Consider the following 26,868-nt stretch of genomic DNA (forward strand, 5'->3'; position numbering starts at 1 on the left):
TTAAGGCCTTTGTTATCATTAAGGACATTCACAAAATGCTTTTAGTGTATTAAAAAAATGCTTTTGTAACATCCAAATTATGCTTTAATATGCTTTTTCCTAGCAAGAATAAACAATTTTCTAAATACTTGGAAAATGATACTTTTTTAATCAAGCATTAATTGAAAGGTATAGTGAAGCAGTAGAATTAAAAGTAATTTTAACTGCTTCATGGAGAAAAGTATTTTTTAGTCATGCTGTCTTTTGTTTCATATACTTTGCTGAAGAGAGATGTTGAACAGCAGATTTTTTCTCATAAGATATCATTTGAAGACAATAGTCACTATAAACATCCTGACTCTACAGTAAGGAAATTTATGCAACTGCATTTTTGCATAAATACTTATGTTCAGTATCACATTTGTCTGATTTCCAATCTCTAACCAGTTGTAAGTACTATAAATCACAAAAACTAAATCTATCAGTGACTCCATCTGCTTACAGTTTAATCTTGTTGTTAACCATTTATTAAATTCTCTTTTTTTATCTTGTAAAGTGTATGTAAAATATGTAGTATAATTATTCATTTTTTATGATAAATGATTTTTTTCTGTTGTTTATTGTAAATGTAAGATAAATTATATTAATTTTAATACATAAATGAAAAAAGTAAGATAATTAGCAACTATGTCAATAAGCAGCACCACATTTGTTTGACTTTCACACTGGATTCATATACGAATGCTAGAATGCCATTTGACTGCTAAATATGCTGTTGAATGCTTTAAATGCTTTATTGCTTTTTAATGCTCTCATATTATCCAAATTCTTTTTAATGCCTGGTCCAACTACTGAAATGCCTTCTAAAGGTATCTAGATATCAGAAAATAAATGTTTCATTAGACCTTTCACAGGTAATAAAAGCATTTTTAACCAAAAATGTTTTTATTGTTTATAATACTTTTTATTGTCCTTAATTTAATTATCATTAATCCTTTTTTCTTCAGGAATTTTAATTATTTTGAGATATGCATATAATTTCCTTTTTAATGTTTCTGGAACTGTTTTTATTATTCTCAATGACTCCCTGTTAATGTGACTATTAGATTGAAAGCAATGTTTAGCCATTACTGATGATTGAAAATTATTTTTAATTTTGTAAGTATACTCATTAAATCTAACTTTTAACTTTCTTTTGGTTTCTCCTACATAATTTTTTATACATGAACAATCAAATTTATGTATTACATTATCTTNATATTTGATTTAGTGAGAAAATAATTGTTCAACATACAAAAATTTAGTCCACTTTACTTTTAAATATTATTGATAAAAAAGAATTCTAAGTTTATAACTTTATACATTTTAAAATTATAGTTTTTATGCCAAGTTAGCTGTGAGATTCGTCTCCTAACGTGTCCTGTTTACACTCCTCCTGGGTGCCTCTTCGTGTTTCTACATCCTGCTTAAATAATTTAGGATCCAAAGGTCTTCAGCCGGTCCTCAATTCATTTTAACATAAGCTGTTTTAATTTATATACATTACACGTTAAAATATTTGTTTAGATTTCTATATTAAAAAAAAAAAATGAAATTTCTCTTTTAATTCTTTAAAACAATCCACTCTGGAAAACTAGTTTATAAGTCTTATTCAGACTATAAGTAATTTGATTTGATGTTGGTGTTTTTACTTTCTATTTCATTTAACAATTTTTTAAAATTTTTTTCTAATGGAAAACATTTCATAAGTAAGTATTAATTATATCAGATATTTATTTTCTTTGATCTTTTTGATATGTTCTATATATTTCTAGAAGTCAAATTGTTCTCTGTTCATGTAATCATTAAGTTTCTACAGAAGCTTTTTATCTATTATGTATGAAATTCCAAGGGTGATCACATCAGATAACAGTATATCATTGACATCTCCGTTAATTCTAACAGTTTCATGAATTCACAACAGCACTTTTTCACCCTTCTAATGGTTTAGCTGAGAGGAAGGTGAAATTTGTCAAGCACAGTCTTAAAAGATAAAGGGAGGAGACATGAATTTCAATCTTATAAAATTCCTGATTATTCAGTATATAATCCCTTTGCTGTTAACAGAGACAAACCCTGCAAAAATGCTAATGCAGCAAAAGAGAACAAGTCTGGACAATTCTCATTCTGATTCACTTCTTGACAGTAATCAAGCACTACAAATACTGACTCATTCAAAAGAATCTTTCAAGAAGGTGATCCAATCTGTGTGAACGTATTCTGCTAAATTGTAGATTCCGGCTGACATTAAAGAAGTTAGAAGGAGTGCTACTTATTCATGATGAAAACATGGTCAAATTCCTTGTAGATCAAGTAAGACAATGCCAGATGTGCATGTGGATTGCATCAGATGGACAAAGTGGAGACAAAGCAGCATTTCAACCTATACAGACATGTGACTATACAATTCTATTGGTTCTTGACTAATGGAAGAATTGTGTAGTATTGTGTAGTCACACGTTTTGGGTTGTGATCAATTATCAAGTTTTTAATCACAAACCAAGCTTTCCATTAGACTGTTGCAACAAGCCAACAGTACATAGCAGAATATGACTGTTGACACTATAAATGTTATAATGGCAAAGAAACATTGTTAATAGATGCAAGTGAAACAGAATGCTGTGGACTACATTCCAACATTTAATATTACAAATATAAATAATTTTACTGAAAAATCTTTGATTAGATAACAGCAAATTAAACTAATATCTTAAAAGTTTAGAACACTTAGCACCATACTGATAAATAAATAATCAAATCACTGTTTAATACATAAACATATAGAACATGTTGACCAGAATTCTTGTCATTCTAATCTATAAAGTAAGCTGTTCTAAATTGAAGATGTCAGATATTCAATTAAAAGCGTTGATATCTAATTAAGCATTGGTTTGATTTATTTCTTAAATTTTAATTTATTTAATATTATACACATTTGGACTATAGGCAGATAAGTTGCTAACTGTTAATAGATTTTATAATATATAAAAAATTAATTAAATTAACTTTTACTAATCTGAAAAAAATTGATAATAAATGGAGCTTGATCCACAGTTTTGTGGTCTTGTGTGGTTTTGTGGTACAAAAATTACAAAGATTTGTAATTTTTGTAAAATTCCACAAATCTCAGAACCATCAGCCTTACTATTTTACAAAGATTTGTAATCTTTGTAAAATAGTAAGGCTGATGGTTCTGAGATTTGTGGAATTTTTTCCTTTTGTGGAATTTGTGGAATTTCATCAGCCTTACTATTTTACAAAGATTACAAATCTTTGTAAAATAGTAAGGCTGATGATGGTTTTAGCACACAGCATTGCAGGACCTTCTCTGCATTGCTGTGTGACAAAGGAAATAGATATTCAGTATGGTAAGAAAAAGACAGAAATAGGAAATAAATAACCAGAAAAATTATTGTCATTAATAATTGTAGCGAAAGTCAATAAACTGACTGATAACAACTGTCATAAGTACATTTTACTATAACAAAATAAATTATTAACAAAGCAAAACATCATACAAAGGCATATAACAGGAGGCATTCATCATGCAAATCAAGATTTGTGACAAATCAAGATGGCACACATCATAAATCTAGGTGTAGATTTATGATATATCCTGTAAAATATTTGACTTTTTTTAAATTGTGATGTTAAAAAGTATAAAGCTATTGCCATACTCTTGACAGTGTTTATGGCAATAGCTTTATAAAAATGTCATATGCAGAGATAATATAAATTTTGTTTATTAAAGATATTTAATATAAGCATTATTCAATATCAATAAAGAATTTTTTGTTTTTTATACTGTCAGTGTTTTTATTGAAAATCAATGTTTTTCTATCAACATCCCTGCTATTCTAAAGGTTGGCAAGTATGTTATATATTTACTGTATATAGTAATTCGAGATTAATAATTAGTGTTTTTTATTTTACTAATACAGTGGTACCTCGGTATACGTCTGCTTTAGAATATGTCCAATTCAGAATACGTCCTGTTTGGACGAAACAAATTTTGCTCGGTATACGACTTTTGTTCGATATACGACTTAATTCAATTATGCGCGCCATCTATGAACAACTAGCACTATTGGTGTACTAGACCAGACTAGACGTTCGTGGTCCACTGTTTATAACTTTGTTAAATTTCTTCTGATTTTAATTTGTAAGTAAAATTTTATTATTTTTATTAATCATGAATTGCAAAAACGCAAGTGAAAAGCAACAGAAAACTAAAAAAAAAATGACTAGAATCACAATGGAACTGAAAAAAAAGATTGTTGAGGAATATGAAGGTGTTATTGTGTGTGGTCGAGATTTATCTGTTGCATACCGTATTCCGAGAACGACGATATCGACAATCATGAAAAATAAAGACATTATTAAATCTGGTTACGTTACGAAAGGAATTAAATCAATTTCTAAACAGAGATCAAAGACATTAGATCATGTCGAGAAATTGCTTTTGCTTTGGATAACTGAAAAACAGTGTGCTGGCGACATCGTACCAGAAACAATTATTTGCAAGAAAGCTAAAAAGATACATGCTGATCTCATGAAAAATCAAGCATGAACTAGCCAAGAAAGCGAGGTGTTTAAAGCCAACCATTTTTTTTCATGAGAACAGATTAATCATTTTTACATTACTTCTTATAGGAAAGGTTGGGTTGGTATACGTCCTATTCGGTATAAGTCCAAACATTAGGAACGGATTGAGGTCGTATACTGAGGTTCCACTGTATTTGTTTATTAAATTTATGAACATCTGAAAAACAAAATGAAAAAAAAAAATTAAATAAACTGTTTAAAATTTAAAATCATTAATAATGATGATAATTTTAAAAGACAGAAACATATTTCTTGACTCCAAATTTACAAATTATTAAATAATTTAATTAGTATCAATACTGTATGTGAGATAAGCTGGAGGTACAAACTGGAGTAATGCTTAATCAGCACAAAATCGCAAGATTCGATCTCTAAATTTACAAGGAGGGCTTTAAAGAAAATAAGGATATAGACTGTGAAGTCCAAATCCACGTCAGGATGTTAACACCAGATAGTCAATTACACGGGCTATCACGAAATGCTTCTACTCATTTAAAATAGGAACTGCATTTTAATTTGTGAAAAAGAATCTTTTTGATTCAGTCAAGAATGAAGCCATGTTTTTAAAATAACAATGAATATTTAATAAATCAAGTAGAATAAAAATAGAGATTACAAGTAAGATAAACTACTAAATTCGCTGAGAGAGAGAGATTACACTTCTGTTCAAAATCATACTACCTCACTAATTTTTGAGTTCTTCTGTCCTCATTAATTTCAATAAAAAGTTCTTTTGATTTCTCTTGTTCTCGTCAGGTTTTTCTTTCTCTTCTTATGTTATTTGAAGGAGGCACTTTGATAAATGGTCTTTTCATCAGGAATCAGTGAATTAGAACTTTATGAGTCTTGGGCGTTGGTTTTAGGGAGTGGACATGGAATACGTCTTTCCTCTCATAGAAGTTGTGTCGTACTCCTCGAACAATACCAAAGAATCCTCTTTTTCGAGGTTTTCCTCCAATGGTAATATTGTATTCTTCCCACGTGAGCAGGATGAGTGGGGATTTAGAGAGGAGTGACTGTTAGTTGTGTGACTCAAAATTTGGAAGATAAGGGAAAAACGAAAGTTTGTTTTAAAATCCTTTGTTTGTTTTTCCTTTTCAATGGAACTTCCGTTGAAAGGGAAGTAAGTTTTACCAGTTTCCTTCGTTTTTAAAATTAAACTTTTTCCATTACAATCAGAAATATTATTTCTAAAAATTATTGATTTGATATGTTTTCAATTAATAAAGGGGGGTATTCAAAATCTCACACACAGAATGTTGTATGAGGCATAAAAAATAACAAGAATAACTTCCACTATGTTAAGAATATAAACAAGTATCATTAATAATTTTAAAATTTACCTCTACAGCTTTAATTTTGGTATTTTCAAGTGTTTCAATAAGATCTTCATTATCCAACACATTGCCTGTCAATGTAGCTAATTCTCTTAATAATGAATCTTCTAATTCTTTCAAATTTCTTTTATTAATATTTGTATCATCAATTAATCGTTCTCTTCGTTCTTCTAATTCTTTTTTCTCTATACCAATGATAATACTTAAGAGCTGATTTTCTAATCCCTAAAGGTAAAATTAAAATCATTTAAAAAAATAACAACGACTACAACCTTTACTTTATCTAGCAATAGAATTTTTAACAAAAAGCATTTTTGAATCACTTAACAATTCATCTTTAGATTCAAAATGTATGGAGTAGACATCACATGCAGACATTCCAATAAATTTAAAAATAAGTGCTAACATTCAATTAACCAAAAATTCTTAAAAACAATAAATATAACTAATAGATAATAAATTAAAAATAAATATGAAATAATATACATAAGAATGAAGTATAACAATAACAGCCAAAACTATTAGTGTTTTAACAAGAATTTCCATGCATTCCATGCTGCATCTTATCATTAAAATACTAATGTTGTTATCCTCCTCCGACCTCTCACCCATTAAAATGGATGTTTGTTTTTATTTGTTTAATATTTTTCTGTTCATTTTATCGAGTTCAAACCAGGAATCCTTTATAGTGGAGTTTTCACTTTTCATCGTCAGGCATATGGCAACATTGTTCACTATTTAAAAAACACTAAGGGTCAAAGGTTGATGTTGAATTCATAAATGGCCTTTTTATAATACAAATATTGTAATTTTAAAATAAATTGATTAAAAAATACATTTTTTTAATTCTCGGGTCTGAGGAGGATAATTATATTTCATTCTATGTCTATTATTTTGTATTTACTTTATTTAGATTTAATTTATTTTGTTGTACTGTATCATTTATTAAAATCATCTTAAATAATTTTCCTGACTTCATTACAAAAATTGAAATTTAACTTCATTATAAAATATAAAAAATACCATATTTATTAGAATACAAGGCACACATTTTTACCAGTTTTGGCACTAAAAATGCCATGCATCTTACATTCAGAGAATGCTTTCAACAATCTATTTTTAAAGTTGTTGCATTATTGGGCTGAAATTTGGAAAAACTGTAGACTTATAAATTCCCACTGTTGTCCTTCCTTAATCTTGAGAACAGAGTTAGCTAGATGAAAGATAAGACCAGATATGGAAAGCTTAGGGGCAGGAAGTCCTGATTAACTATATACGAACTAATGATGCAAACCAGAAGTCACATTATTTCAATTCAAATATTTGACCCTGAAAGGTGTTAGATAGATGACCAGCACAACTCAATTGCTAAAGGAAAATTATAATGTACAGGGACAAGACACTACTAATTTGAAGTTGGAGAGCATATATTTTAAATTAAATAAATTAAAAAATATGATTAAAAATTGTAGCCCTGCATTGTGACAATGTCACAATAAAATAATTGCTCATTTATAAGTAATTTTGCCCTCTGTTAGTTCAAATATTCTACTTGCACAAAGAAACACTAGGTGGCAAAGCCTTTGACTTTGGCATTTACAATATAACATGGATCATAGAAGATATTGGAAGTTTGTTTCACATAAGCAAATCAGATTTTTGTCTGGTGTTCAGAAGAGTTATGATATAAAATTTAAACTTTTTGTCATGAAATATGTGCTGTTTTTAAATTTTTTGTTATAAAAATAGGACTAAAAAAGAGATATACTTTATATTCAAGGAAATATTTTTTCCTAAAAATGGGTTCCAAAAATGTTGTTTCCTTTGTTTGGTGTCTCTTTGTTCATATGAGGATTAACTATTTACTAATTACAGTATGTTTTTTGCTTGGATTGTGAGATAAAGTAAGAGAACAAACAAAAAGTGGTCCAGACAGGGTAGAAAAGGAGTGGATAGAAGAGTGTTTTCCTGAAAAAAATAGTGTCACGTGACTGGAGATAATTTGTATTTTGTATTAAAAATGAACTAAGAGTAGGAAGAGGACATAGTCCAAATTTATCTGGCCTAATGTTTTCCTATTTTATGAAAAAAGATGCAAAAATGAATATAAATCCTAAACCCAACATACCTAGATAGATGATGGAATTTTGTATATCAAGTGAAAGGAGCTCATGAGGCCAACTGATGTGTAGGTCATCAATTGACTTTTTGTACAAAATGTAAGGACAAAAATCACAAAAGTACTTTTTTGTATTGAAAGATTAATAACCAATCACCCTCTTCTAGGTCTGTTTTTCATTTAGTCACACAAACTTTCTTCCTTCATTTCTTTTGCAATATTTTATGGTGTTGCACATTATACATTATATTAGTATTTTTAGTTGAGAATTATATCAGTTACTCATACCATATTTTCATGGAATGACCAGCATGCTGCATAAAAACAGGGGAGACCAGCATGCTGATTAAACTGTGACTAAAATATAAAATTAATCACATGTAACAAAACTAGTTGTTAATTAAATGTTAAAGAAAACATTCTTCCAAGTACAATAAAATAATAACATCGTGATTTGACTGACTTAAAATCAGGAAGAGCACTTTCATTTACAAGACAATAAAACAATTAATGACTTATTGACTGACATTAGTAGTAGTATTAGTAGTAGTAGTAATTAATCAGTGTGGGTTACTCTGACCATCTACCCTGACCTTAAAAATAATACCTTCCTCTCAAATTTCATACAATGCTGATGTTAATTGGTAAAATCTGAGATAATTTACAATGAATTTCTTAAATATAATAGGTTTATTTTTGCATTTTTTAATAAAATACATATAAAAAAGGATGTATAACCTCACTTAAACTGGCATGCTGGCTTTTACCTTACAGAAATATCTGATTTCACGGTCTACTCAGATAGACCAGTATGCCAGTCATTTCGTGAGTGTGGTACATTTTAAAATTTATATTTAAGAAAAACTGAATTTATAGATGTCTAGCTAATTGTGTTTGGAAAGGTGTTGTCAATTTGTTATAATAATTTTTTAGTAAGAACTGTTTTAATATATTGACACACATGCACTTGATTTTATGCTTGTGTAATGATATTTGTTTATTCTGTCAAATAAAGTTATTGTGTTTTATTATATATATATAGTTATTGATTATGATGATACCTCACACACTAGATACTCAAAACTAGACTAACATTTAAAGTACATACAATTATTTCTAGTCATCAGAATGAAATTTCTAGCAATGGAAGGAGCAATGAGTTTAAAGCTTCTATGAATGACAATTATTGATTGTATCTTGTCATTTCAGAGAACTTTAACAGTTATCATTATGTAGATAGAGGATAATTATTGGAATTATTATCATCTTACAAGATATAAATTCTTCAAGTGGTCATGTCTTATAATATCAATTTAGCATAGACTAAATGAATAACATGTACAGAAAATGAATAAGAATGAACTAAAGATAAAGTATGCATATATATTGCATTTTGTGGTTTCAGGAAAACTCTTGATGACAAATGAATATTTCTGCTATTTCTGCAGTGCAAAAAAGGATTTTTTAAGTCTTTCTAAAGACACTTTGTGACTTAGACAAAAGAAAACTGTGACAAATTTGTAATTATAATTTAAAATTAGCATAAAGCCCATTGCATTGCATAACTCACACATGCTTTTAAATTGCCTTTTAAACACAGATAACCACATAACACAGACAACAGTATTTTAGAATTATATACATGCATACCGTGGTTTAAAAGTAAATATTTTTCGAACATAAAATTAGAAATAGTATTTAGTAATAGTATTTAATAGTACTTATTTCATTAATAAACTATTACAAAATAAAAACTCACTTTTGTTGTAAGAGTAAAATTTATTATAGTTGCTTTTGTAAATATAGCAGAAAAATATGCTGGATTTGAAATTTTTGTTGTAATATACATATGAAAATTTGAATCATAATCTAATTCTCTATCTTCAAAGATAAAAAAATATTTTCCATCTTTATCTAAAAACAAACATAAAAGTTAAAATTTAGCATAAAATAATGTAGATTGCAAGCTTAGAATTTAATAGTATATATAACCATCACTAATTTTGGTATAATTTCAAATTTTTCAGGTTGCTACTACTATTCAGTGGCAATATTTTAGTATTAACAATGACTATTAGTATATGTTGTAAATGATAAATATCAACTCTTTACTCCTTTCATCATAATTTCCCCAGCTGTCAGGAGTTGCACTACAGTGTTAATTAAACAAGTAGAGTACAGTCGACTCCCCTATAACACTGTTGATAAATCTGTTTTATATGAATTCCATGTTGTACGAGTCACTTAGATTTTACAAATACGTGAGCCATTCACAGTCCGGCACACATTTGTAAAATCTAAGTGACTCGTACAACATGGAATTCATATAAAACGGAATTATCAGCAGTGTTATAGGGGGGTCGACTGTATTGGCTTCAATATATCAACATTTTAAAGTTTAAAATATATCAATATCTCTGTTGTAAAAATTTATCTTTTTGATATATCAATTATTGGCACAGCCCTACTAAGCATTTTCGTACTCTAGCATTTTTTCCCCCTCAATTTAAGGAAGGAGGTTAAGGAAATAACCTGTATCTAAGGTTATTTTATTGATGACAAATGAATATTTCTGCTATTTCTGCAGTACAAAAAAGGATTTTTTAAGTCTTATCATTAAAAAATCCTTTTTTTAATGATAAGACTTAAAACTTAAAATGACAAAAAAATCATTTTTTTAAGTTTATTAATTGTCGGGTATCAATTTGTACTGTAATCCACTAGTAACAATGGACATCGGGTTACGCTAGGAACGATAAGTTGTATTAATGGAAACCAACATGCGATGATCATCACTGTAAATATTCTTTTTTTAGACTAAGTATCACTGTAATTCCTAGTAATAAGTATATTAGAGTTATGGGGTGTTAAGAACCTAGTGCATGTTACTCTAATGCTAACTTAAGGAAGATTAGATCTGTGTGCTATACATTAACTTCTGTATCATAAAGTGGTTATTTTGAATTGCCTATTGTATGATTTTTTTTTTCTTTTGTGCAGCCCTTAGTATCCTTATCCAACACTAAGTCTGAATCTCAGTGATCCACAGACACTACAAAACATTTACAAAAGATACCATGTATGATACATCCTTATTAAAGTTACATTAAATATAATGGTGACACAAAAACTTTCAACTAATATATTAATTTATTTTTAATTCATATTAATTGATACTCAAATTATTAAGTGTTTGTCGTTTCAAAATCCAAAATATTCATTCAAAACAATTCATAATTATTTTTATATATCTGTATAATAAATATTTAATTGAATTTTACATTAACAATTACTAATTTATATAATTAATTTATAATTACATTTTATATTTGTTTCTAATAAACTGAATAAAATGGAATCAGTATACTCATCCACATTATGAAATAATGTAGGATGTCCATGATGAAGTGCTAATTTTAATTGTTGAAAACAGTTTGAATCTTTGAGGGATAAGATCTAAAAATAAAAATTATATACCAAATAAATTAAATATTCAATATTAATATCTTAATTACAAAATATCTTTCAAATATTTTTTTATATTATTTTAAAAAATGTAATGTAAATTTTAACAAAACAAAATAACTATTGATTTATAATTAGGAAGAAAATAATAATTTAATGTTTTTATCTTAATATTAAAAAGATGGTGATGAAAAATCATTACATAAAAATTTTTAATAACTTCTGAAGAATAATTAGAAAGTAATTCATAAATTTTACTTACTTTTAAATTATTGTTTTCTTCCTTCTTTTTTATCCAATTCAAGGCTTGCAGTTGTGGATCAATACAAACAGGAATATGAAGAGCTGATGTAGTCAGAATGCCATTCTGTATAGAAAATTCATCAGGTGGAAGGCCTTCAGATATCCATCTATACAATATTTAAACAATATATAATGCAATAAACATTTATTAATATCACTATTTCTTATATTTGTAAAATTATTCTACAATCTGAAATTCAAAATTTTTCAAATTCTTGTCATGATAATTTTTAAAAATCAATATTTAAGCATATTGCATTCAGTAGATATATTGGATTTAAGTTATTAAAAATATTAATTGCAAATCAAATATTGTCAAAATATGATAATACATGCCATACTTTAAGAATTAAAAGTAGAATATTTTAGAATATTTATTTCATATTAATTCTTCAGTGGATGTGGCATCACAAACAGGTTGTGTGTTGTAAATCCTGCTACTAGTCAAACAATTATTATTTCAACCTTTTTTGTTAGCACACCAATGGACAGGGAAAGTTAACATGCTTATGTTTTTGAAGGCATGAGGTTGGACAGAGTGGTGTATAACCACTAGTTTAGCTTTGAAATCCCCAGCACTATTACCACAGAATAGTAGAGACATTTGAAGCCTGGCATCTTGGCCTCCTCTTTAGCTACATAAGATGTGTCAGGCATATGTTTCCAATAAAGGACTGCCTCATCTACATTAAAAATTTGGCATAGTAAATATCCATCTTTATGCTCCAATTTATGAAATTCTTCAGGGTAAAGATGAGCAGCCTCGGTATCTGCTGTAACTGCTTCACCTGAAACAATTTTGCTTCCTAAATTATACTTTGCAATAAATTTCTGAACCCAACCATGGCTACTTTGAAAAACATATTTGTCCTTATCATCAACATCACTGTATTCAACTAAGCTCTTATATATTGCCTTAGCATGATTTTGGAGACATTTTGTTGACACAGGAAGCTTCTTTTTGTAAGTCCACAAATACATTCCCTTTTCCATGGGTTGAATGAGCTCATCTTTATGTAACCTGATAATATGACTGACTGACTTGGGTGAAGCTTCAGTGAAATCTGTCATCAGTTCTTCATGCACTTTGTAAATAGAATGAATGATTCATTCATTTGTACCATAATCAAGGCCCACAGCATCAAAGCTTCCACCATCATATATTTTCTTTATCATATCTACCTTTTCTTGTAGAGAATACACCCATTTGAAATGTTTGTTAGGATCACCTTCATATTTTTCTTGTTCATTAGTATGATACCAATGTTGAAGGGTCTGAAAATACAGTATGTATCACTATGTGTAAAAAATACCCAAGTCTTGCAGCACAACAATATAAACATAAGTGATAGACAGTGCATTACTGGGAAGCTGAGCATAATGGGTTCTCGCTATGCTGCCATCACTGTTGCTATCACAGCTGTTTGCTGACCCATGATAACACTGATCAGTGATAAACAATGCCATGATAAACAAGGATAGATGTATTAATAAAAGTCTGAATTCACTATCTGACTGAGAGGAACAAATTTCTAATACACAATCCTCTTATGGTAAAAGAATGATCAACATGCTCTTTGTTGCACTCCTTACTTACCTTGTCTTCTTGGACATTATTGTCTCACCAATGATTTAATTGCCATAAGCCTCCCAAAGCATTTCAAATGGCAAAATTCCAAAATTTAATATTTGCTCTTTGCTCAATTTTCAAATTCATTCTCAAATTGCAAGGCAACACTAACACAATATTGTAAAATTGCATGTAGTAAGTGTAAGTGTACCATTTTAAAAAACTCAACACTTGGCAGACTGATGCTCAAATGCTTAAGGCAGTAATCCTTGATAACAAAATGACTATTTTCTTTTTGATTACACCACATATGCTTTTAACTCATTAAATAAAATAATTGAATATTCCATAGATTAAATAATTTCTCAAAATGATGCAACTCAGCAATCAATCAAATAATATATTATATTTTTTTTATAAGAATACAATGAATAAAAATATAGTATTAAATGAAATTATTTGTATTTAATAATGTTACAATAATTGTTAGTTAAAAATTAACAAAGTACCTGCTTATAATAAATTCATCAACAAACAGTTCTTCTATTTTAAAATGTTCTTTAAGTTTTATGTTACTTATCAATATATTATTTTTCCAATCTTCATAGATCATAATGTGACGAAATTCCAAAGTAAAGGGACCAGAATAAATTAAAAATGCTGAGCCTAGTATACATTCACCTATCAAAAATTCATTTTTCATTTCTAATTCTTCAAGTTCTTTTTTCCATCTACAAAAAAATAAGCAAATTCATATCAAATTTTAATTAATATAATACAATTATTTCAATTATTTATAATTCATTTTATTTAAACAAGATCATCAAAGACATACAGAATGTATCTGACATACAATGCTATATCTTCATGAAATTTAGGTAATATGGCATTCTTGTGCTTTCTGACCACTAGTTCACTCAGAGTACCTGATATTGGGCTACCCATAGATACACCCCTCATTTGGTAAGTGACATCTTCATATTCGAAGAAGGAAGAGTGCACCATCAAAAGACAAACAGAATGTATAAAACATATTCTACTAGAAATAATTAAAAAGACTGAACAATCTAATAGACAACAGAAAAATTTTCCATTGAGTTAAAACAATAAACTCAATACTTGACATACCAGCAATTTTGACACATTCAGTTTCTACTCCTTTGATTAAAGCATTGTTTCCTAATCTGTGTGCCACAACATATAAGGTGAGAAGGATAGTGTGTATAATCTAAAACTAAGAATATTGTTTTCATGAAAAAATATTAAAATATGGTAATGTAAAAATTTTCTGTTTAGTTTGAAGATGCTATTTGAAGATTCCTTTCTTATTCTATATCTCTTCTTTCTTTTTTGTTTCTGGCAGATGTATGAAAGAGGTAGCTCATGGGCTGAGTCTGAAATGGAAGTTCTTATCTGCATATTAAAGGGGAAGAAGCAAAAATCAAGAACAGAAAGAAATATGTGCAGAAAAGTTAAAATTTTATGTATGCCAGCAACAAATTAAACTAGCCTAGAAATCCAATCTCATCAAATGTATATCAATGCAAAGCTTTTCAGAAAAATATGAGCAAAACAGAAAAAGATCTCATCATCCAAATTACATAAGTGCGTCTAATAAAATATAACACAGTATAAGGCTCAAAACTACTTTATTTTCTCAAGGATCTATTTCTGCTATACTTTTTTAAATTTTATCTATCCTATCAATTCATCTTTTTCTTTCTTTAGTTTGTAAGTCAGTTTTAATTGGTTTGTAGTGTAAGGTTGCCGACTTTTAGGGGCAATAAGTTAATTGTGCATCAGGAAAACCTAGGGGTGAATCGTATGTGGGTGGTGGCGGCAGAGGCAAAGATGACAAGTGTCTTACAAAACCATTTATTTTATTCATAAAATTAACTTACATAATAATGACACAGAAAATTCGATCTAGATCGTTTTTCGCTGGGGAGCTCCCAATGTCGGTGGACAGGTGAAGGCTGGCTGATGTCTGAAGTTGCATCTCCCGGGTCTTTGATAAGAGGAGTGTCCATTGCACTGGAGGTGACTCTAATGGGTGATGCTGCAGATGGACGGATATCTTGGGTCACTGGTGGAAATACTTGTCTGGAGGAGAACCGCTCTTGACCTTGAGACTCTGGGGTTTTATAGTATTTTCCCTTGAATCTCACCCTTTTGATTTGCCCTCTCCCCTACCCTGATTGATCACTCTTTTGTCTCTAGGCGAAACCCATGACCAATCAGGGTGGGAAAGATCCGAGAGGTGTCGATGGAGCTTTTGAAATCTGCGCTCATATTTTACTCCGTTATGGCCCTTGGCCCTGACGTTTTTGAACCTAAAATGATCTACCAGATGTTCTTGCAACCATTTACCCCCCTGACAGATTTGGGCTTACACGACTTCACACATGTCCTTTTGGTCATTAACCCCCCCTTTTTCTCGATTGTTCAGACCTGACACTTGTTTGCAGGCATCTTGACAAAGCTCTCTCTCTCTGTTGGCACTCCCCTCTGTCATTTATCATCATGTCGCATTTGTTTTACAATAAGTAAGAAAGTTTTCTTCCTGTCTGGGTTTTGTCACCAACATGTGTTCCTGACCCAATTTGACCTCTAAAACTCTGCCATTTATGAATTTTATAATTAGTCATACTTTTGATTCAATTTTTGGAAGACTTCACAGGGCTCCCTGCCCTTTTAAAATGGTGCTCCAAAGTTAGCAACATTTTACCTAACAGCTCAGATCAAACTAACAGCTCAGGCTGTTAGTTTGACCTTCGCCTTTGCGGAATCCTCATTTTCCGTCTCACTGACGGGACCACGTTTGTTTTTCCAATTAACTTCTCTGTTCCCATTCGCGACAGATCAGCTTTCATATTGACTGTTAAACAGACCAATTAATATAAAAGAAAAGGTTTAATGATGGATATATATATATCCATCATTAAACCTTATCCATATTTATATATACAGTAAAACCTCGATTATCCAGACCTCCATTATCCGGATTTTCGATTATCCGGATTGTTCAAAATAACAAAAATTTTACGAATTTGCTGATTTGTACTTGGCAATTACGACACTGTTTATGTACGTGATGGAATGCATAACTTTTTTTGTTTCAACAATGTCTCACCCAGCACAGTGGTCGTAAACTCTTAAATATATTTTACATAGTAATAAAAATATAACTTGACATACGTATTTATAAATAATTTATATGACCAAGGGTGGCGTAAGGCATGGATGATGTGGGCCACCGCCTATGCCTTGCGGTCCGAATGGTCTCGCGCCTCAAAGGTTTATGCATTACTTAAAAGCCGCGAATGCAACGAAAAAATTTTACTCGTCATAAAACGATAAATAGTTTGTCAAATTTTTATTCATAAAAATGCAGTTTCAACTGCTTTTTATTTTATAAAATCCATCTTCTTGTGCCACCAGAGGGCCTTTTAAACAATAGGTAGTCTGTTAGCGTTGGTCAGTAGTAGTCCAAATTCAATACAAATGTTTGTTTCTTGAAAATTTGATCACAATTTAAATACAGTATTTACTTTTAATATTATCGATATGTCATTGAAAAGAAAACGTGTTGTATTATCATTAAAAGACAAATTAAAGTATTTGTTTCGATTATCCGGATTTTTCCTTATCCAGACTACCTTCATCCCCAATTAGTCCGGATAATCGAGGTTCTACTGTATATATATATATATAAATACAGATAACAATATAACTTGAATACAAAAAGTACAATAAATTTGAATACAATATATGAAAAAAATTGGATGAGAAATACAAAATGCATATATAAAGTTTTCTTTTCCCTAGTGTTGAGGGTGCCAGCTCCTTGCCCTCCTCGCTACTTTGAACATTTTTTCCTGCTCCTGCAGGATTCTTTGCATTTGCTCCAACATTGCCTGGCCTCGCCCCATACCTCATCGGGGTTGCAGGGAGAAGGCTTCACTGGTCCCTGGTCTTGGAGGTTGAAGTCCCTCCGTTCCTCCACACTCCTGTCTGGGTTGAAGTGGCGTTCCTCCCTCTTGGAGGTAGTTGGCCCTCTCCACTGAGGAAGCCATTGCCTCTTCAACCTTTCCCCATAAGTGCAGGTCTACTCTCCTGGTGGGGAAGATATCTCTGGATACTCCAGTCTGGGGTTTCTAGCAATCCGCCAAAGGCTTGCACAATGATGGGGTCTATCTCAAATTTTTGATCTTCCAGCCACCAGGGAAGCTCTGTCACCCCATCAAGGTCGCCTTCATCTGACCTCCAGGTTGTCTCCACCATGGTCTTGTCTGTCAAATATAAAGGAAAAAAGGGGTTAAATGATTAGAAGCACGATATCATTAAATGCCAAGTTCTACCCTCTTTTTCTTTGGAAGAGCAAGTTTCCATTCACTATGCCTCCCGAATATATATGTGGAGTTGAGTTTTGAGGAGGGGAACCTCGTTTATTGCCAAATTGGGGCTTTCAGACTTCCATGTCCAGTTTGGGCTCCTCAGCAGCCTCTCAGTTTCTCGTGAGGAAAACGATTGCTACTATGGTTAAAACAAGATTTTCAAGCATTTGCTCTAATATTTTTATATTTAAAGTCATACAATCTCTCATTCGAATAATAAATTTTAAATCACTGGTTACGCTTTGGGGAATGGATTCCCACTGTATTATTTTGCCTCTCTGGTGAACTTCAAGCGACCTGATTCTCTATGGCTTCCCACATTTTGAACAATGATATAAAGAGGAGAATTTTCTAGTTACAATTTTTGTGATAACTCAGGATGTATTTTCTTCATAATTTGAAGTTTAGACTATTTACAAAAAGTCAAAAATAACTTTTGAGTCCATCTTTATACCTTATACACTACCACAGAAGTAACAGTCTTAAAAAAAAAATTGCTTTGAAGAACTCTTCTTAAACACAGGTAAAGAGGGATTACACTGTGGTAAAAGGGATACACTGTGGTAGTGTATAAGGGATAAAGATGGACTCAAAAGTTATTTTTGACTTTTTGTAAATAGTCTAAACTTCAAATTATGAGGAGAATTTTCGTTGATAGTTTCTGTCTTAATAATCTGAATAATGAAATCTCTTTGGTAGCAGTGGAGACAATATATCCACGTGAAAGGTTGGGCCACATCTAATCCTATGATGGACATCCGGACAGTGTCATGATTCAAGTGATGGATGTATGAATGGTTTTTGGTCAAATGCAGAATCACTTGTTGATACACACCCTCCCATGTGCAGATCTCATCCAAGGAAGGGCAAGAGCATGTTCAAAAGGAGCAATACCGTTCATGAGCCTTTCTGTCTTTAAGAAGTCGCTTCTCTGGACATCCGTTGTCTCTATAGGCACATGGCAAAGCTACAATTTCAGCTAGTTTCTCTAAAGTTAGGTTTTGATAATTTCTTAGTTCTCCCAGGCAGACAGGGCATTGCCAGACTTGCATCTTACAGCGGGAACAGACCGCAAGCCCCGCTGGACATTGGAAGGTAGGGAGTGTCATGTAGTCATAACAGACCGGGCACTCAAACAAGGCCATCAAGGCGAGATCTGGAAGGGATTCTCCAGTCGGAGCCTATTCTGGTGTTGTCTCGGTTTGGTCTTCTTCCATATTTTCGTCTCTATACAAAAGGAAAAGAAAGTTTGGTCAAGTCTCGGTTCTCTAACTAAAGGATTAGTATAAAATGCTACTGCTTTAGGAGATCTAATTTCCTTGCGCCATTTTATAATCGGCTCATTTGTGTGGGAATCGTTTCAAATCTGACGGGAAGTGTTACAGCTTCTCCCTGTTTAGGTATGGTTAAATGCTTTCACTTGTCCTCTCTTTCCTCAGGAATGTTGGGAAGTGGTCTAGCTTCCCTTTCACATTATCGGTATCATTTTGGTCATCTCCGCTACGTCGGGTTCCATTCGCTCTACCCATTGGAAAGAGGGATAAGGACTCGTTGATCTTCATCTTCCCAGGCAGTGTAGCTGCCTGCAGCATCTCCAAACCATCAGAAGTGTATTATTATAACAACAAGGGCTATAAGGCTTAAATTCCACATAGAGAATGGTTAGTTTAACATGCCTGGCGTCAATGAAGGAATATCCATTTTACTTATTTGATCTCTTGATCTATATCTCGTAACATTCAATTCAAAAATTCCAGTGACCAGTCATATTCTCTGGGCTGGAGGATGCCTGGAGTGATATTTCCTTGGATGTATTCCTGCAAAATTTTCATTTCTGTAAAATTGAGAATGATCGATATTGCAGGTATCATGTAATGATTTCAAAGCGCAATTTTAAAGGAAGTTCACAATTGGAAGTGTGCCGTGAGTCATACACTGGGTACTTGGCCAGCACAAGTCACTGGCAATTTAAAGATTCCTGTGTTGTTTAGCTTAATCATCTTGACCAGTGAACATTGTAGGTCTCTTTCTAGATTGCATTCAATAACCAAATTTAAAGATGATGGAGTGGAATATATCCAAGTTCCTTCCTCGTCGATGCGACAGAACATTGGTTTCGGGTAAACTGACACTCTTCTTTTACAGAGTTTGTTTGCTGTTGGCTCATCTGCCATGAATAAAGGATATTCACACGATTGATATGGAAGTCTCCAAATGATGACCTCCAGCACGCAGATTGTGGTCAGTCCAGACCTACATTTTTGTAAGTCATGGGCTTCCAGTAACATGTAAAGTTGTTGATTCCTTGATAAAGCGATGTATGGATATTTGGTCTGGTAATGAGCAAATGTTTTGGAAATGGGGAAATATGTGGGGAATTCCACCACTTCATACAGGTCAAAATATCCTTCAGGCATAATTAAAAGAAACTTTGCAAAAATTCTCAGTGTTGATGGAAGTGCCACTGCTGTGGTGGTTATCTATTGATAGTACTTAAAGACGTTGTCTTTGTGTAGAGCAGGGGTCGGCAACCTTTTGAGTCAGAAGAGCCAAAAATTACAATTTACAAAATTTCAAAGTTTTTAAAGAGCCACAAAATTTTTACATAACTTTGAGAAGATAATTCGCTTCTAACTCTTTTACTCGAAACAACAAACTATACGTCATAGCCAAAGCACTGGTGAAGACGCCAAATTGTCTTGCGTCGAAAGCGAATTAAACCTCATAGAAACATCCAACGACAGCGTCATTCGAAAGCTTCCGACAGACTGACGACAGTGACAACGCGTGTCACGGGAGAGAGGTGAGGTGAAAAGCGAGTACAAATGGCTGAGAGATAGAATCGATGCCTAATCCTCATTAATCGATTCAGAACGATTTTTAAATGTTTTCGTTTTTGATAAAATAAATAATATTTGCTTATGGAACTAAAGAGCCGCAGCTTCACATCCAAAGAGCCGCTTGTGGCTCGCGAGCCGCAGGTTGCTGACCCCTGGTTTAGAGTCTCGATCAGCAAGATCCCACTAGGTAAGTGTTTGTTTACTTCCATTAGCGTTTCTAACAACTGTGACCTTGGCAGGAAATATGAGTTAAGTCTGTCATTTTCTAGCATCTCAACTGCCTGTCTTAAATTCGTGATGCCAATTCAGAATTCCATGACGGCATTTTCTGCGTATCAAAGTGCTGTACTTAGGATGAATGTATAACTGAACACCTGGAGTTGTTTATCTAAATAGTCCTGTCATCGAATCATCATGTCGATATACTTCCAGTTGTCCTTGACCACTTGTAGGGTTTGGTTCATGACGGTTGTTTAAGTCTCTAAAACGTGTACAAATTTTTGTTGATTTTGGGATAAGTTTTCTATATGACTATTCATTGTTTCGACTTCCTCTGATGTAGCCATTCTAAAGAGAAATTTTAAGATTTTTCCTCCAACGTCGATTATCCTCGTTTTGTTTGAGAGGGATTTCCTATAGTTACAATGGATTTTAATTCTTTATACTCTGCCTCGAAATCAGCGAGGGATCATTGTAGGTTTGTCAGTTCTGCATCAGCTAAAGTCCACAAAGGTTGCATGGGGTCATCTTGCCTCTGTTTTCTCCTCTTAACAATGGGAGTCAAGGAGGTCAGGTGACAATGCAAACCATGAAGGTAGTTGTCGTACTCTTCGAATGATATTTCTATAACCATAGTCCACTGACTTGTGGTCATAAGGAAGTTTCCTTGGTGCAAAAATATGATATCTTTGGTCAAGGTAGGTACAATCATCAATACCTCGTTTACAACGCAACTTAGCAATATGAACAAATAGATTGTTATGAATTTTCCCATCGTTATCTAACAAAAAGGGAATTTACATTACTACTAGTTTTGATTTTGTGACAATTGATTTAGATGTGCATGCGTATTTACAATGGACCTTGCTCCATTTGAAAGATGATACCCCCTTTCACAAAAAAGAGAAACTACCATTTGCAATCAGCGAATAATCCAGTTGGAGTAGGGTGTGGCAGCTATGGGAGACCCTCATTCTGCTGAGCGGTCTCGGTGACCTTCAGGTCCTGCAATGCTCCCACATTTGGTTGTACAATTTCCGAAGATTTGGGAAGGACCCAGGGATACTCACTTACTGGTCCTTGACTTCGGAGAGCATAGTTATGTGTAGATTGCGACGGGGTCATGGGTTATTCAATTTCTGTGTCTCCGGTGGTGTTTGTGGTATCTAATTGTCTTTGCTGCAGTGACTCTAAAATAATTTCATCCCAGGGGTCAATCTGTTCTGTCTGAGGTTGCTCCTCCATTAGGAGTGAATCTGTGTTTTTTGCACCTGGGCTTCCTTCTCCTGCATCAGGTGGTACAAATTCCAACCTAGTGATTGCAGGTTTCAACCTATTAGCATGTGTATGCAATTTCTTCCCAGATTGGATTATTGGACTATAAAATATATGGGGCTCGTTTCCACAATTATTCTATAGGAACCGTACCATCATGGGGCCAATTTTTGTTTCACTCCCACAGGTATAGCTACCTCATTATTAACAAAAACGCTTCCCCAATTGAAAATTTGCATGGCTTATGCTTATGTTGATGATAGGTGTGAGGGGCTAGCCAGGGATACGGAGGAGTTAAGACTCTTCTACCACTTATTCAGCAGCTATTCGTTTGACTAGACCTTGAATTGTCTAAAAGAATGGCTTTTCTATCAAAGAAATCGAGTGCAGAGGGACTTACAGTTTGAGGTAAAACAAAAGCGGAATTAAATGATCGCATAATCACCCTTTTCCTTATCAGGATTCCCGACACCAGTTAATCAGTTTTATTACACGCGGATTAACACGCATTATCACTAACTTGTGAGTATGAGGAACGTAGATAAATTGAATAGGAATAAGTATGAATAGCTAACATTAACCAGACCATATTTATAAAGTAAACCAAAACATTTAATGAATCAAAATATTAAAAATATACAAAGGAATGGATACAAATCGTACTTAAACCTAAATCTAAATAACTAACTTAAATCTAATCTTATATTAAGCCTGACACATGAGAGAGAGTTCACATTGATCTAACGGTTATCATATTACCTTCTCAGTTCTTTCAATATTTCATTGAATGAGAATCTTCTATATTTATGACTATTATTCTTCTTATATTTTCTGTGGCACTTTCCTTTATGGATAACTTTTCTTATGACGATCTTGTCGTATAACTGAATCTATACTTCATATGGAGGACTCTGTAGTATGACAAATTCATATGACAGACTTTCTTCGTGTGGCAATACCTCTTTCGATGGGCTGCTCCAAATGGCGGAAAAATGTCCCTTTTATATCTGCCCTATCTGACGGCCCAGTAGTGTGTGCAAAAGCTTGATTCATCTCATGAGTTGGCCGTGGAAAGGAAATCAACTTCCTTTCTAAAATCGAAAGTTTCTTTTGACATCCGTTTTTGTAAAATTCGTTGAAGTTTAAAATATTATTTTCTATTAATTTATAAATCTTTTTCTCTCCTTGTTTATTTCTCCCAAAATGACTTTCCTTCTAAATCTAGATCCTCACATAGGTATACCTATCATACACAGCTTTTTCTGCATGTTCCTGGGCTAATTTGTGAGCTGAGGCCATCCTCACTCTCAATTCACTGATGTAATTTTCACTTAGGTCACATCAAGATCAATTAGGTTCAATAACAATGTCAAAGGGGTAAATTGAATCTAACTAACCTAACCTAATATCAAATTTTAAGAACAAATGTATATAATTATAAAAAATACTGTATTATTGACAGTAAAATATTATACTCACACAAAATAAAAATGGATTCAATGTAATTTTTGACATTGCTTTCCTTTTATAATATTGTCAATATCTGTGTTTATAGTACTAGTCTTAATTCTAAGAATGTTAGTTAAATGGGAATCCCTCAACCTATTAATTTTAGCAGTTTTGATTGTTTTCATGCACGAAAAGAATTGTTCACAACAATATGTACTACCGCACATGCATAACAGTTTTCTAGATAAAAACAATTTGTTAGCACCAATTACGTCATTATGACATCAAAGTGTATCCAGTGAAACAAGAATAATTTTTACGACATACTTTACCAAAATAAATAAAAATGTACCTAAAAAATTTAGGGTGCAGTGGGCCACAAAAATATTAAGTGGGCTGCAGCACGGGTTGGACATCCCTGCTCTAGCATGACTACACCAGTGTTTACATAAGCAACAACTTATTATCTTACCTTTCTTCTTCAGAACCAAGACCAGTAATTAATTGACCTGCTGATTTTAAACATTCTACCATAGCAGTAGTTTCAGATTGTAAATTATATTTTTGAGAAATAGCATCATCAAATTTTTTATTTGAGTCTTTTAGTTCTTCTTCTAATAATTTTATTTCCTTCCTTAATTTACATAAATTATCTGTTGCATAATTGTAATCTTCTTCTAATTGATTAACCTGTATATTAAAATTACAGAACTCAACATTAATCTTTATTAAATGTCTATTACTACATTCTATTCATTTTGACTATTTATTTGTTTTTGTTCAGAAAATAAATAGTCAAAATCATCAGAAAGTTTGACAATATCAATATGAAAAAATAATTTTTTAGAATAACTGTAAATTATTTAATTTTTTATACCTTGTTCTTTTTTGGTTTTATTTCTTTAAATATAGCATAATAATCCATCAAAGCTAGAATATAATTGAATAATTTACTTCCAGCTTTGCTGATTTGTTTTATTTGTTCAGTATTAATTCCAGGTTCAAGAGACTGAAATGAAATCATCTTTATTAAAAAATTCCATATTGCATATTATGATTTTATTTAATAAAAATTTATGTAAATTAACATTAAAATGAATAAAAAATCTAAATATTATCTGTTTAATGTGAACTTATGTAATAAATCTAGATATTTATAAAAATTTATTATTAAAAATCAAGTTACATATACATCTGATTAAAATGTTGTTTTAATATAGCAATAAATAAACTATAAATGATTTTAGAACTATATATTTATATCATTTAATAAACTATTACCATAATTTTCTACATATTATTTTCAGCAGTGTATATACCCTGAAAAATATTGCTAAAATGAAAATAAAAATGTAATGTAACACAAAAAAAAAAAAAAAAAAAAACCAAACTTTTGTCTTACTGTGCAAGCTACCTCCCTGATCGAGCTTCCAGCAAGTAGTGCCACTTAATGGCAAACTTCGGTAACACAACGCCACTTGGTGCATCATACTACTCTGATGTGTTGGCAATCTAGTGTCAAAGTGAACTCATAGTCATTAATCTGCAAAGTGAAGGTGAAAAATTTAAGGAGCAATATGTTTGTGTGAAATTTTGCCAATCTTAAAAAAAATTTCACACAAACATAGTGCTCCTTAAATTTTTCACCTTTACTTTGCAGATTAGTGACTATATTTTACTAAAACATGCACTTTGCATGTTTTAGTAAAAGGCCTATGAGGAGGACTATGAGCCATTTGCAGTGTCATGATAGGTTTAAGTATTTTAAATCAAGCAGAACATCAATTGAGGAAGATTCAAGATTAAGAAGACCTTCAACATCAACAAATGATGAAAACATTGATGCTGTTTGTTCTGTGATTTGTGCAAATCATCATTTGACTGTGTGAAAGGTTTCTGAGGAACATTGTCTCATGCCATGAAATTTTGACCAAAAAACTTGTAATGCATTGCATCTTTGCAAAACTCATGCAACATCTGTTGACTGACAACTAGAAAGAGAAGCATGCTATGATCAGCCAAGAGCTGCTTCATTGTGCCAATACTGACAAAAATTTCATGAAAACAATCATAACAAGAGATGGAACTTGGATTTACGGCTATGATTTAGAAACCAAGGTGCAATCATCACAATGGGTTGGAAAAATGTAGCCCCAACTGAAAAATGCCTACATGAGTTGGTCAAACTTGAAGTTTGACCAACTCATGTAGGCTTTTTACCAAAATAAACAATGCTAATTGTTTGTTTTTGATTATCGAGTAGTAGCCACCTTGTGGTTAATAATCAAATGATGGAATTCTACTTGATAATCAAATGATGGAATTCTGCTGTTAACAAGGAATTTTAAGTATAAGTTTTAAGGCATTTGAGGGAAGATGTGTATTGGAAAAAACCTGAGCTATAGGAAAACAAGAGCTGGGAGTTGCCTCATGACAACATGCCAAGTCACATGTCTCTGCTTAGCAAATTTTTGTCCCCTAACAACAACTTAGCCATCCTTTGTCACTCTCTGTACTCTCCAGACTTAGTTCCTGCAGATTTTTCATGTTTTCAAAGTTGAAAGTCACTCTGAAAGGATATCATTTTCAAAGTATAAATGAGAGTCAATAGAATTTGCAGACAGCTACATGCCATCTCACAAAATGAGTTCCAGGTAGCATTCCAACAGTGGCAAAAATGATGGTGTGGTGGTACACCAGTATATTTTGTTGTTTTTATTTTATATATGTATATATAAGAATATTCTATTCCCTTTTCTCTTTGTTCTGTTTCTATACTTTCTGGAACTTTCGTCTGAATGTGGGTGGTCAGTGACCTAATTTCGGGACAAAGGAGCGAAGGTAGCCCAGAGGGCAAGTGGGGGGACGATGAGGACACTTTTGGCTTTGGACCGGAGGAGGAAGGACCGTCGGAGAGAGCGGTCTCGAGTTCGGTGTTGCTTCGGCCGGAAGGGTTACGAAGAACACTAAAGATAGAAATAGCATTGGAAGAAAAAAAGAACATTGGTAAAGCCGAGACTAAAGGACGAACTTTGGGTCCTCGCATGTGCTCCGTCCCCATAGAAGAAAAGAATCCCAAGACGAAATCATCTAGTGGCCACCACCGCAGTCAACCATTCGGGTACCCGTTCCTTACTAGAAATTTCCATTCTTGTTCTCCCATTCTATTCTAATTCTTGTTCTTCCTTTCCTCTTCTAGTTATAAGTAGTTTTAAGTTAGTAATTAAGTGTCTCCTTTGTTACGCGAAAGAAAAGTTTAGCTCCACTGTGA

At 32.2% G+C, this 26,868-nt stretch overlaps 1 protein-coding gene across 1 annotated transcript in view; it reads right to left on the reverse strand.

Moving 5' to 3' along the window:
• LOC111631552 (dynein heavy chain 10, axonemal-like) overlaps positions 1-26,868 on the reverse strand; it is a gene marked incomplete at its 3' end in the record, with an annotated part of 405,219 nt that overhangs the window by 50,647 nt on the left and 327,704 nt on the right. The window contains exons 57-63 of the mRNA XM_023375809.1: positions 24,475-24,606; positions 24,070-24,287; positions 13,927-14,148; positions 11,807-11,954; positions 11,400-11,535; positions 9,839-9,993; positions 5,967-6,185 (exon numbers count right to left, since the gene is read on the reverse strand). Of these exons, the coding sequence (XP_023231577.1) occupies positions 5,967-6,185; positions 9,839-9,993; positions 11,400-11,535; positions 11,807-11,954; positions 13,927-14,148; positions 24,070-24,287; positions 24,475-24,606 (1,230 nt within the window). The remainder of the gene's footprint in view (positions 1-5,966; positions 6,186-9,838; positions 9,994-11,399; positions 11,536-11,806; positions 11,955-13,926; positions 14,149-24,069; positions 24,288-24,474; positions 24,607-26,868) is intronic.

This window comes from Centruroides sculpturatus, unplaced genomic scaffold (assembly GCF_000671375.1).
Source record: "Centruroides sculpturatus isolate CEXI.00-Female unplaced genomic scaffold, Cexi_2.0 scaffold686, whole genome shotgun sequence".
Classification (NCBI taxonomy): Eukaryota; Metazoa; Arthropoda; class Arachnida; order Scorpiones; family Buthidae; genus Centruroides; species Centruroides sculpturatus.